Source organism: Myiozetetes cayanensis, unplaced genomic scaffold (genome assembly GCF_022539395.1).
Source record: "Myiozetetes cayanensis isolate MyiCay16 unplaced genomic scaffold, myiCay2020 scf2-11, whole genome shotgun sequence".
NCBI lineage: Eukaryota > Metazoa > Chordata > Aves > Passeriformes > Tyrannidae > Myiozetetes > Myiozetetes cayanensis.
Genome location: NW_026087411.1, coordinates 90,629,198 through 90,642,829, shown reverse-complemented (window position 1 = coordinate 90,642,829; position 13,632 = coordinate 90,629,198). Strand labels below are relative to the sequence as shown.

The following is a 13,632-nucleotide window of genomic DNA, read 5'->3' as shown; positions in this document are numbered from 1 at the left end:
GCCTTTTCTAAGTCTCACAGCTCTAGTCAGCAGTAAAGATTCAGCCTTTGTTCATCAAATCTTAAATTTAGTTGGTTTTATTCAGTTCTGCTGAAGGAATTTTAAGTATCTTTTTGTGTTGATTTTGGTGTTCATAAAGCTCTTGAAGAAAGCATTTGGAACATGTAAGAAACCCTGATATGCTGATATAATGTGGCAGTACCATATATGCTTACACGAAAAAATCAGATGTAATCATATACAAAATCACAAAGTAAGTACTTGATTTATCCTTTCAAGTAAATGTACTTGAACTGTGAGTGGCTTATGGGAGTCCTAGGGCTTTTCTTCACCATTAAAAAATGTGTTCAGGAAGACAGTAAAACAAGAAGAGATTAGATTAATTGGTCATCCACCAAAGAATAAAATGGATAAAAGCCTTCTGAATGGAATGGAACACAAATGCCATTATCTCTAAAATAATGGCATTGAGAAGCAGATGCATCCTTCATCTGTCTGGGGAGCAGGGTGGAGGGGAAGTTGCACAGCTGTATAGCTGGGACCAGCGTGCACCAGCATGCAGTGGTGGCAGAAGACAGAGCAGGAGCCCATTTCACTCACCTCCTTGATTCTTCTGCTTAAAGTCAGTGTACCCTTATTAACAAAGGGTGTGCTCACTTGCTACGAGCCGACACAATGCTGACTGTATTTCTGACCCAGCTGGAAATGATGTTTACACCTATCTGAGCAAATCAGAGTGCTGGAGCTGAATCATCCACTTTACTCAGGGTAGGAGTGTGCTCCTCATGGACTTACATCCTGTGCCAGCTCCACCACCTAGTCCCCAGCACCTCAGGGCAGTGCCACAGAGATCTTTCCCTCGGGGACAGATGCCATGGGGTCACCCTGTTTTGGAGACTGAGAGAATCATCCCTCCAGCTCATTTCACATCACAGTATTCCTGAGCATGTTTAATTTACTAGTGCAATTTTGGCCAAAGTCAGCTCTGAACCAGAACTTATATAGCTGTACTTAGGCAGTGCTTGAGCCCAAGCTAATAAAACCTGCTGAGGGGCAGGACGTATTAGCTTGGGTTCAGTGCTGTGCTAACATGGCTATATGGCTTCCAGATGGCTCAGAATTTAGGCAGAGCTATTGCCTGCCAAAGTCCATGCATATATCAATATAAATACATATATCCTAAGTAGCCCCACTATGAGGAGAGTAATGAAGGTGATTTTGCTCCTGACACTTTGCCTTGTAAATACCAGATCCGTCAAGAGATTTAAAGGTAACAACTCAGCATCATCTTCCAGAGTGCTTGATAGCTACAATGGTCATGTAAGTTAGGTGCCATGGTTGTCTAAGGTCAGCTGCATGATAAGACTGGAAACATTTAGTGTGGTAATGGTGAGACCAAGACCAATGTAAAATATGCAGCCAAGTACATGAAGAAGCCAGGGTGCTGCCACAGGTTTCTGTGCGTTGAAAGTAAACCAGCCATTCTATGCAACACTGAGAATATGGTCCTGTTGCCTTTCTGAAGGCTTAGTAGGAGAAAGGGACCTTGGAAGAACCAGGCTGAAAGGAAGAGAGGCTAAAAGAGAAGAGCATGTTTTTTAATTTCTTCCCCATCATCTCTGGAGAAGAACCTCACCAATCCTTCAAGCAGCATGTAGGGTTAGGATCCAAAACCTGTTCCAAGGGACACACATAAGAGTGTACCCAAATACATACTGGAGGAAGAAATGGCCTTCCCCAGGTTCCACTTGTATCAAGGAAGCTATTTCTTTCAAGTTTTTCTTTGCTCTGAGGAAAAAGAAATCCTACTACTTTCCCACCTGAGACAGCAGCAATGCCCAAAGAAACCTTCCATGGAACTATGTGGTTATAGAAATCACCTTAATCAGCTTTGGCTTTTCAGAATTGCCAACATTTTCTTCCCCACTGATATGCTGGCGGATGGAAAACAGAACTGAGAGTTACAGTAATTTAATAAAAGGCACAGAACTACATGAGTGTGGGACTACCCGTGATGATGTATGGAAAGTTCTGTATTTGGAACCTGTTTTATTCTGTGGGTCACCAACAGTCATTGTTACATGTTATCCCCCTCTCCCATTTTCTATAAACAATGCTAGGTTCTCTTCAGCAATGACATAAACAGAAAAAGGACTACTTTTCTAGTTGTTTATACTCCTTCAGCAAAAGTGATGTTCAGACCATTGCTAACTTCCAATTATAAAAAGGCTAAATATTAATAAAAAGGTGCTGATTCACTGGAACATGTTTTAAGTCTTAGGAGACATATATTATATATACAGGAAAAGTGTTGCATGGAGCTTTTTGAATTGTTTCTGCATCTGCACTGATTTTATGTTGCAATTCATCTGACACCTGTGTGTCCATCAGTGAAAAAGATCACCTATTGTTTTAAACACCGCAGAGAGTTTTGGTGTCAAGAGGAGGGAATCGGCCAAAAGGGGATGCTGCAGAATGTTGAGGAGACATTAAAAAACAGAATCAAAAAACCATGATCCTTAATTTACTGCAGCCCAAGGGAAACAGTGTTTGACAGCTTCCATATGTGTCATGCAAACCTTTACTCTTACTGTTCAAAATAAAACATCACATTAAGAGAAAAAGTGTACATTTCATGCTAAAAAGGGATGTATGATACCAAATACTGTCTTAAAGAAAAAAGAAAACATTCCAATGTCATGTGGCTTTTTGTACTTTTTCAGGATTTTCAAAGGGAGAAAAATATGAGTTACAACAACCAGACATTCTTCCAAAGCTGTTTTTTCACACTGTTATATTAAATAATTACAATTTCTTTTTATTCCTTATGTAGACATTATTACTACTTGCACACCATCTTCAGGGATCCAAAGAAATATATTTACAAAAGTAATTGCCTAAAAAGTCTCTGAAAGATAACTATAAAAAATTATTTTTAATGGTAGTGATAACAATATAGCAGCACCCTGGAGTCTCAGCAAATATTGACACCATATTTTAAAGTTGCTTTATGAATAAATCTAAAAATTAGTATGTATTTACAGGCTTGATTATCCAGGCCCCTAGTGGCACCTAAATACCTCAAACAGGGACCCTCTTACTTAGCAGAATCCCATTTAGTTTAATGGTCTGTTGCAATAGAAAGGTTAATGGATCAGGTCTTATAAATATCTCTCCAGTTATGGAGGCAGAACTCCTCTACCTCCTGTGAACTCAGCTGACAGCTGGAGGCATGAAGAAACATGCTTCAGACCTGCAGGGCCTGAAGTTCCTTGAGCCAAGGGAAGTTTTTTTGGTTGATTTGAACCAGTCTCTGAGCTTTCATAGAGAACTGGTTGGAGGGAAGGTGGGTGGGGTTTTCTGGGTTACAAACCAAGTCCACTACACACTGAGTCATATATAAAAATTCATGTTCCATCTGTACACAAACGTGTCATTCAACTGCTAGTGTTTCTAATAGCTTCCAGAAGTAACAGCAACCCAATAAAAATAATCAAAGCCTTAAGAGCAAAATTGTAAGACTATGAAAGGATGATTTTCCTTATGCTAAGCTGAAGTGGTGCAGCACAGGTCTTCCCTACAGTTTTGAAAAATTTAGTCCCTAGAAGGGCACTTTTCTTGTATGAATAAACTGAAAAGGGGACAGAAAGTGAGAGAAAAGAGGATTTCCCTCCTAAGTCAAGGAGCTGTGTTGAGAAAGTCAAATAAGTGAGGTGCAAAAAGTAAAGCTGCTTGTGGCTTTGGAATTTAAAATAGAAAATTATTTACCACCTTTCTGATCTTGGGAGTAGGTGGGGGGAAATATTCAAGTGAACTATTCTTTCACAATTTCTTTAGTGTATTAACCTAAAAGCTTCCTTTTACCCATACAAACTTTCCTGCTGTTTACTGAACAGATGTAATTTTGAGGCTAGAACCAACTGATTGGTGGTTCTACGGTTTCTTAATGAATGCCTTTCATGGATATTTAATTTTCAAAAATTTCTGTATTTGAATCTCCTGGAAATAAAAAAACTCAAGAGTTGAGTTTATTCTGGAGCAGAAAAGGTGGCCAGAGGGCAGTCCACCTAATTTGGATGCCTAATGGAAGTGTCATCTCCTCAGAATTTTAAAGGCTTTAAGATGGCCTCACAAATCTAGGCTGCCTAAGAGATCCACTCCCTATACAGCCCAAGCTCAGGTGTGGTGCCTACAAATGCTGATTGAAGGCATCAAAAACTTGGTCTACTTTGCATTGCTGCCTCCTTTTTCCACTTACTGTACTCCCACAGTATAGGTAACATTAGAAGAAATGGTCGTCTGCTCTGATGCAAGCCTGCCAACTCTACTTTTAAGCATTATGCCTAAAGGACAGTTTTTGCATAACTCTCCAGCAGCCAGGGCACTTGCTGAAAAAGTATGAGATGCTTTGTTCACAGCCCAGCTGAGCCCGAGGGAGAATTTAGATCAAAACCTATGAGAAAATGTAGACAGAACAAAGAAAGAAGAAAAAAAATACTAATCCTTACACCAGGGTTTCTTCTGCTACTCATTAACATTATGTCAGCTAAGGTTTAGATTAACTGGCATCATAGATTCTTTGACCTCTGACATAAAAAGCTTTTTGACAACAAAGAGCTAAATCTGAAAGTTTGCTTGTAAAGTAGTATGGATTAAGTGAACCATCACACTAAAAACAGTCTATAAGTCTCTTTTTATTAGTTTCTGAAGAAGTCTAAGTAAAGAACACTTCTTCTAAAAATATTATTTTGCATTGAGATGCATTTTTAATTTTAATGAAGAGCATAACTGTGAATAATACAGTAGCCCAGTAAATTTGTATTAAAAACCCCACAGCTCTGACTTCAGTTTTGATAGTGGTTTTTCTAATTTTCAGGTAATTAAAATTCTCAAGATTCCAAATTTTTAACCCATGTCAAGAAAAAAATAATTTTTTTTTTTCAAATTACAGGAAACTAATTCCCACATTACCCTATTGTTAACCTTTCTCCAATATCAGTATCAGCAGCTGTGAGGTACCTTCTGAACTGTCCTGAGATTATTTTGAAACTTTCTCCATTCTTCATCCCAGAAAGTTCTTTAAAAACTTTCTAAAACAAAAATTCTGCAAATTTGCCTGAGTTTCCTGAATGTAATCATCTGTGGAAGAACGTTAAAATGGAACTTTGTTTTATATGTAGGAGTTTTCATCTCAAACCTCATTTAATTTCGCTTGATTCAGTTAGCTTTGTAGTTGCCATATTCTCCAGGATTAAGAATAATAGGAAGTTTTCAGACAATAACTACAGCAGGATGAGACTTTTGTTCATTGCTTATAAGCTGTCAGTGAATTGTCACCCAGTCAAGTTAAAAAACCCATCCAGAAAAGATTCTTAGAAAGATACGACAAGGGCATATAGGGTGTTATGATCTGCAGTTTCAGTCTTACCATCCTCAGTTTCAGCGCAGAGTTGCAAACCCAGATTGTTCAGTGGATTAATCACCCAGTGATTGCTGGTCACAGTAATGTCAAAGACAAACCAGCCCACATCAGAAGCTTGAGCCTTTCTTGTGTCTAACAGGAACAGGTCTGCATCCCTAAGTTAAAGAAAATAGAGAGTTAAGGCATTCAAATATTATTATTTTTTGTCCTCAATTTTCTTGCTGACAGTAACTTCTTGGAGTCTAAATGAATAATCCTTTGACATATCCTCATCGTGACATAGTACAGCATGTGCTGTAGCTAATAAGTAATTGTTAAGTATAATAAAGATATTTTCCCTAAGAGGCCTTTCTGAAATGAGTCTCAGCATGTAAAAACTACAGTTACAGAAAACCTGAAAAATCCAGCTTCCTGATATAAGTACACAAAATATATAATTGAGGCTATGTAAAAAGATTTCATCTTTCATCATTAGAATGTTTCAGGAAGATTAACTTTTATAAACTTTCAGTGTAAAAGGCGAAATATGTCAAAACCTTGTTCCAATTTCAACTAAAATTCAAAGGCACAGCATTGCTAAAAAGATCTGTTGTTAATAACATATGACAGCAGCTGTATGCTATGACAAAACGTGAATAGACGACAGTTCAGACCATTTCCTATTAGTACTGATGTTTAGAAAATGTCTCTATATCAAAGCAGAGATTATGTATCTATTAATAAAGTAATTATTACATTTTAACCCTCAGTTCCCATGAAATCTCCCTATAATTCAGAAGGGCTGCTCAGAGAAGTTAGTATAATTGTGTTACTAAATTTTTAGCATGGATCGTTTATTTGTTTTATTTTCACATATCTCCTAACACAATTGGTTCCAGAACAACATCTGTATTACAAATAATTTGCTACAATGACCTCACTAAACCCAAGGTATTTAACTCTCATCAGTTTTCTTGTACATGCTTCTATGAAGCAGGAAGAATTATTAAAAACTGTTTTCACCATTTAATCTTTTAAACCTAAATCTATAGGTATAGAAACCTGTTTCTTTTCTTCCATAAATAGTAATCAAAACAATAAGATACGAAAACAAATGTTTTATTCTAAATTTTAACTGTACACGTCAACTAAAAACAGTCTTGGCTTACAAAGATCTGGGAATCGTATCGTTGTTTTACAGACAGAATGACTTAAATAGGAAAGAGAGACAGAATTAGTAAACTTTGTGTCTAAAAGTGGGTTTAAAATTCCTGTGGTCCTGTCACTGTATTTTTATGATGTTTAATAGCAATAGCAACTAAGAAAGTTACTGTCTTATCTAGATTAAACACCATAAATGCACCTAAGAGATCTGATACTGAAAAAAGCATCATTTGTATCTCTTGAAACTGTGGTTGTTTAACACTGAGGAAAGTAAAGCCAAATGAGCTATGACAAGCATTTGTTACTTATGTGTATATGTAAGATATATCTGCAGAATCAGGTTAAAGAGCTCAAAAATTATAAAGAATGATTGTCTTTGAAAAAGGAATTGAAGGGGCTTTCTTTCAAGTCACCTTTTTTTTTTTTCCTTCTGTTAAAGGATAATCTTTTGCTGGGCTTTTATCACTTCCATTCTAGAACTGTGCTAATGACCACATAAGGAGAAAACAATTACATTCCCCCTCTGGAGCTAGCATGAAGAAAATATTGCAATTCCAAAGAACCTGATCTGCTATGCAAGCACTGAACAAATTAACAACGTACTACAAGCTCATAAATAGTACTCTCTGGAGTCTTAAATGCCAACTTTTTTCTCTAATAAGCAGTTTATCAGAATTTTAAAGTGTAAAAGTTTAATTCTGACTGTAAGAGTCTTTGAGATGTTTATAAAAATTTTTGTATCACTCAGTAGATTTAATAGAAAACTATAAAATTGCTTGGAAAATATTAAAATATCACAATCATATAATTTCACACTTCTCTCCTCCTAGAATACATAATTGTTTTCTCATACAAATTCTTTCCATTCCAAGTTTTGCTGGGACTGATGCGAAATGTTCTCAAAAGCCACGATATATAATGTATCACATGCCAAATCAGAATAAGGCACTACTACCACCAGAGTCCAGAAATTCTGCTGAAGGACAAATTTCCCGTGTGGATCTCTCCTCAGTGTGATTCAAAAGAGGCAGAATGCTTTTACCCATTAACTCTTCAAATGAAACAAAAATGAGTTGTGGATACCTAGAGAAAACCAGAACTGATCCTTGAAAACACATAGCAGAATAGAGAAAATGTCTCTGTGCCAGTGCTAATGATTTAGCCTACATAACAGCAATTTACTGTAGAAATCCAAAGTATTTGTCAGGGAAAAAAATAACTTCCTTTACAGTTGATACAAACATAGGGTGAAAATCTATGATCCCTGAGAAGGCAGTGACAGCTCTGAGATCAGGATTCTCCCATTAGGTCATGTCATTTATTCTAACTTCTCATCCCATTTTGTGATATTTTTAATTTTAAAATTCTCCCTTATTCTGTGAAAAGAAAAAACCTGTCACACTTAAAATGAAAGAAAGCTGCAAATTTTGCCTCTAATTTAAAAAAAAAATAAATTTAAAAATAGCCCACAACACATAATAAAAAAGTGATGCATTATGTCATAAATAGCCTTAAATGCAACATTCAGGTAGAGTACAGCTTATTGGCTTTACCTTTATGGAAGCTGTTTAAGTTTAGTGTCTGGTCCCAAATTACCAGTCGTTTACAGAAGAAATGCTACCACGGTCAAGAATTTCAGCAAAGAGGTTGCAGGTAGAGTGTCTGAGAAGCTCCACATGTCCTGGGTCACTCAAGGAAGTAAAGGTGGAATAAACCATCTATATGTTCCTTAAGACCCAGAACAGCTTTTGGTCAGATCAAGTCATGATTACTATGTAATAGGCCATCCTGATGATGCTGTTTCACCTCTCACCTCATTCCAGAAATCTGCTTTTCTATCTTAACGCCACTTGAAGTTTCCCTAATGTGGAAAGAACCTCTGGGTTTACTTACATTAGTGGCTAGCTGCCATCAAATTGCAAGCGAAGATTTGGTCTGTTGGATTATATTTACTTTCAGCATGAGAAAAGGTCCGGGTAGGAATACGTTGGCAGGGCTGCATAGGAAAGTTATCCTACCGTGGGCTGTCCTGTACATGCTTCCTTAGGAAAAATAGCAAACTTCACTCCCAAAGACTGGAATTTCAGCAAACTCCAAGGGAATTAAACACAGACACACATTTCAATAGCCATGATGCCACAGAGGCAGGAAAATGCCCAAGACTACAGCACAATCCTTAGTTTGTAACTTGGAAACCCTGAACTCTGGCCAGTCCTTGCCTAAAAGCACAGCAGTACTGTGTTAGGGACTGAAGAGCCATGTCAGACACCATGTTTCCTGTTCAAAGCAAAGAACCCTCACCCACTCTCTCTGCATGGGCAGATTATTTGGTGAGCTTGGACATAAACCTGGAATAAATTACATTTAATATAATTTTAATTCTTTTTCAGTGTTGTTGTTGTCTAGGAATCAATACTGCACAAGCGATGGTGATAGCAATGGTGATAGCACACACCAGGTGTGTGCTCATGATCAGTTATTGTCTCCCTATTTAAGAAACACGAGGTGGTATTCCATATCTTATGCATTCATGGCAAGCAGATACCTGTTTGGATACTCCTTGATGATCTGGTATATGCTGATCTGAATGGTTTCGTTCTCAAAGCGGCTGTTGCTTCGATCTTTGTATATTCGGAACTCGGCTGCTGTCACTGCCTCTCCATGCGGGATCTGAGTAAGGTCAAAGCGAAACTCTTTGTAGTGCCTTCGCTGGTGGGAGAAGTCCTTGTCCCTTTCAACTGTGAGAAAAAGAGTTGAGTGTAAATTAAAGATGTGAAACAAATGCCCATTTCTCATGATTAATGGAGCGTTCCTTCTACTTGGGAGTAAACAAACACGACAATATAAAACTGTGCAAATAATAAAACCACAAGCCCAGACATACTTCCAGTTAAAGGAAATTCCTCCAGCCCAGTGTCTTCAGATCAAAAGACAAAAAACCTTGGTGGCTTTTATATAAATTCCAGAAGCTGGAGTGGAAAAAATATATTAAAAAAAAAAAAAGCTGAAAGTGGACATGTTGTAAAGTAACTAGAAATATGGACAAGCTAAAAGCTGTGAAAGGATTTAGGACTTCAGTGTAGTCATAAGCACAGCGGTAGCAATGTCAGAGCTATAGATGACTTCAGAAAACACTAATTGCCACTAATAACCAGGCAGATGAGAGGAATGCTGTTCATTTCCGTTTAACATAATAAATTTTAAAGTGGTACTAAAGTGCACTGCAACAACTATATATTTAAGAAGCAGTTAAGTCATATAAATTAACACAAGTTGTACTCTAATGGCATACATGTCATCTTGCCAGTGTCAGAAGAAAGAGCCATGAGCCAGGACTGAGTGGTTCTGGCATCTCAGCAGCATAGGAAGCACAGTCCTGGCTCGAGGAGTCCCCTCAAACCTGGGTGGGCAGATGCAGGCTTTCACTGCTTCTGACACTGCCACAATTTAAAGTTAAAAAGTAACCCTCATTATTGCCTAATTCAGAATTCTGCAGAATTCAAGAGAGAGTAAATAAAAGATTTTAATTTATTTAAGTTCATAACTGGTTTGGGTCTAATTCCACTGTTTGCTGCCATTCTGACTGAGTTAGGAGTAACTTTTGCAATGGAATATATGTTTTGATGTGGCAACGGAAACTACAGGCCACAGTGTTGGCTGATGAACACCTTATGGGATTAATACTTCAGATTTTAAGGATGTGGAATGGAGAGTGACCCATGGTTTCCACTGCCACACTATACAACATATCATTGACCTTTGGAGAAGTTGTGCTCTGTCAGAAGACAGAATTTCTCTCTTCTGGAAAAGTTCTATCTGCCTCCTGAAATAGGTGTTTCATTTTACTGATGGACAAAGCCTAAAACTCAGAGCTGGGATTTGGTTTAGATAACCAGCTAAATATTTATGGCACCCCTAAATTCTCCCTCCTGTAACCCCTTCTCTTTTATTTCGTTTTAGTCCTCAGATATGAGGGAGGAACAATGTCACTTCTGAAAAAGCTTGCATTTGGACTACTAATTGCTACGTGTATAAATAATGTGTAAACTATTACAATATTTATGTATATTTATATGTTCATATATATGTGCCTCCCAAGCAGTTTTGTCTACATATGCAATGTGCATGTGTTTGCATGTATATACATATAATTATATAATTTATATATAAAGCTGCATATCTGTATTATTATAATGTATAAGTTGTCTTACAAAATACAAATGCACTAAAAGAAAAAGAAAATATCATTTTGTGCTTGCCATATAAGAGTACAGTTGTGGACATAGTAAAGTGAGAGCTATAGAAGGAAAAGTATTTAACATTATTTTCAGAGCAGTAGTTACTAGTTAAGTCACCTGTGGCCGTGTAGTAGTCCTTTACAGTGTATTTCCCTTTCATCCTTTCAAAAACGTAAACTCTCTTTGTTTTTATTAGCTTTTCTTTTTCTTAATGTACAAATCTGTGTTGCCTTAAAACCCACCAAAAATAAAATATATAGGGTATAAGAACACTTTATCTTCAGTGAAAATTAACTTTCTCCTGGCTGACAAAAGGAAAGTTGCCTGTTAACTGTGAGGTTTACTTGGCTCAAGTGCATATTTAGTTTACTTGGGTTTGCCATGGAACACTATGTCGCAAAAGTAAAGCAGAAAAGAGGCAGAAGCATGTAAACTGGCTGCTCTGTACCTGAAGATGAATGGGCTGCTGCTGAAGAGAAACAGGATACAGTCTATTTAGCAGCTCCAGTGACCGGTTCTAAACTGTGAGATATATACAGAGATCTGACTTGAGGTTTGGGAGTTGTTTGCTTTTTTTTTTAAATGTCCATGTAAAGCCTTTCATTTCAGAGAGAACTTGGCAGAGATTAGCATATGCAAAAGCACTGAGCCGAGAGGCTTTTCTCTAGTGCAAAGAGTCTGCTACAGTTTTCTAAGGTTATAACTGAGCATTTCAAATTTGACATGGAACAAATATGTCAATAATCTTCAAATGAGACTATATTAAACACAGACTTAGTGTAGCAACCCCACATGCATGTGCGACTAAGCACTACACACTAAGAGTAAACACTGAAGAATTAGACACTGAATAAAAGTGCCTAACGCCACTACATAAATAGTGCCACAATAAAAGTTTAAATGCCACTAATCCTGGTCTGATTAATTGGTATTTGGATTTGAGGTTTCCTTTAGTCTAGTTTCTACTAAGTACTTTCTAATTAGTAACAGTAGTTTAGAAACAGTAGTTGTCTCCCTCTATGTTATAGTTTGGACACAAACCTCTAAAATACCCTTCAATTGCATCGGTGGGGTTGTCTCAGTACCACTCACGACTGCCGAAAGAAAATTGATAGCCACTTCCTCATGGGCCTGAAATTAATTATTACAACTCACACAGATAATATTATCTGTGTTTCCCTGTATACCCAAGGAAGACACAGCACTGTCATCTGAAAGGGACATAAGTTCAAAATTTCCTTGGGTCAAGACACCCTTTACAGGAAGGCCAGGACTTTGCCTGCAGAAATGAAGGGTTGTAGGAAATAGGCACTGAACACCAAGAAAAACCCTGAGTCCAAGGAGATCCCACTCTCTGCAATAAAGCCAGAAACTCTAACTGCAAGTTTCTGTTAGCCAATGTACAAAGCAAAAAAAATTTTTTACAAATGTAGACAAATTAAAATCTTCCATTATATAGTAAGCTGTAAAATAGAAGTGATGGTGGTGGTGATTTTGCAATAATAACTAGTGGCTAGAATGATATCCAAGTTAAAAAAGAAAAATGCTATTTAATGATATTGAGTATTTTAATACTGAAAATAATATAAAAATCTTGACCCCGTCTGCATCTAATAAATGCTTTGTCAGGGAAGACTGTGAATGCTCAGTAGGGAACCCTAAGATCCTTCGTCCTGCTGAAATGGCACGAAGGGCAGGGAGGCGTAATGTCTCAAATATTTTAATTCACAGGCGAGAGCTTTTCAACCCTGGCAGCCCAAAAAATACAGGTTAAGATTTTTAAGTATTCAGTACTTCCAGAACGTTTTCATGTCATTCCAGCCCTGCTCAGTTCATCAGCCAAAATGCACCTCTGTGGGACCGATTACAGCATCTAAAAACTGGTTGACCAGAAAATCAGTCAGTATTTTTTAGTCATTGGAGGAATACAATTTTTCTAAGTAAAAATAACTGGAATATTAGGGTTAATGCTGATTACAACAAAATTCTTTATTTGCTCTCATTGCTCAGGTTTCTTAGTACTGACTTTTAAAAATGGTATTTTTATATGACCTGAAACTAATATATGCAGCACTATGGTTACATCAGACAAATCATGGCTCAGGGGAATATCACAAACACCTGTGTGTAAAATGGGAAAGAATGATATTTTCCACCCACGTGGCAAACTGATGAAATGTTCACACTGTATTAACACTAAGTCCAACTCTAAAAAGAAAGAAGTCAAATTTATACAAAAAAGGTATTTTGGAAAAGGGTCTTCTTTTACACCAAGACAGAAATATCATGCATTGATTATTTTCATTTAAAAAGTATGTATTTTAAGAAAAAAAAAAAAGAACTACTAAAAAACATCCAAAGCATATATATGGATGGACAGTATAACAAGTAATCAGTATTTTACCAATTAAACTATAAATGTCTGATTATGTTGACTGCGCTTAAGAAGTGTAAAAAGTGCTATCAATGAGTTTAGGTCATAGTGCATGAGGGACAATTAGACATTTTCTTTCATTAGTGATTAGCTCCCCATTGATATGTGCTTGTCTTTTCCTGAAGATGTTGGTATGTGGCTGTGACACACAGGGAAAGTGAAAGCTGCTTTGGCAAACTGGTAACAAAACAACAATATGCTGTAATAAGCTGATTTTACAATATAAGATCCCAGGATCCCAACTGGATTCACAAATAATGAAGCCTCACTAATCAATTGTCACTGTTTAACTACTAACTATACATGCCAGGGCAAAATGGAGGGTCTTACAGACCTGTGTAACTATAAAGGGTCATTTACACTAATCTCACTGAATTTCACTGTTTGACTCGAAA

At 37.0% G+C, this 13,632-nt stretch overlaps 1 protein-coding gene across 1 annotated transcript in view; it reads right to left on the bottom strand.

Moving 5' to 3' along the window:
* The window catches only part of BMP5 (bone morphogenetic protein 5), a 54,769-nt gene that overhangs the window by 18,769 nt on the left and 22,368 nt on the right, over positions 1-13,632 (bottom strand). The window contains exons 2-3 of the mRNA XM_050315404.1: positions 9,111-9,303; positions 5,429-5,577 (exon numbers count right to left, since the gene is read on the bottom strand). Coding sequence (XP_050171361.1) covers positions 5,429-5,577; positions 9,111-9,303 — 342 coding nt within the window. The remainder of the gene's footprint in view (positions 1-5,428; positions 5,578-9,110; positions 9,304-13,632) is intronic.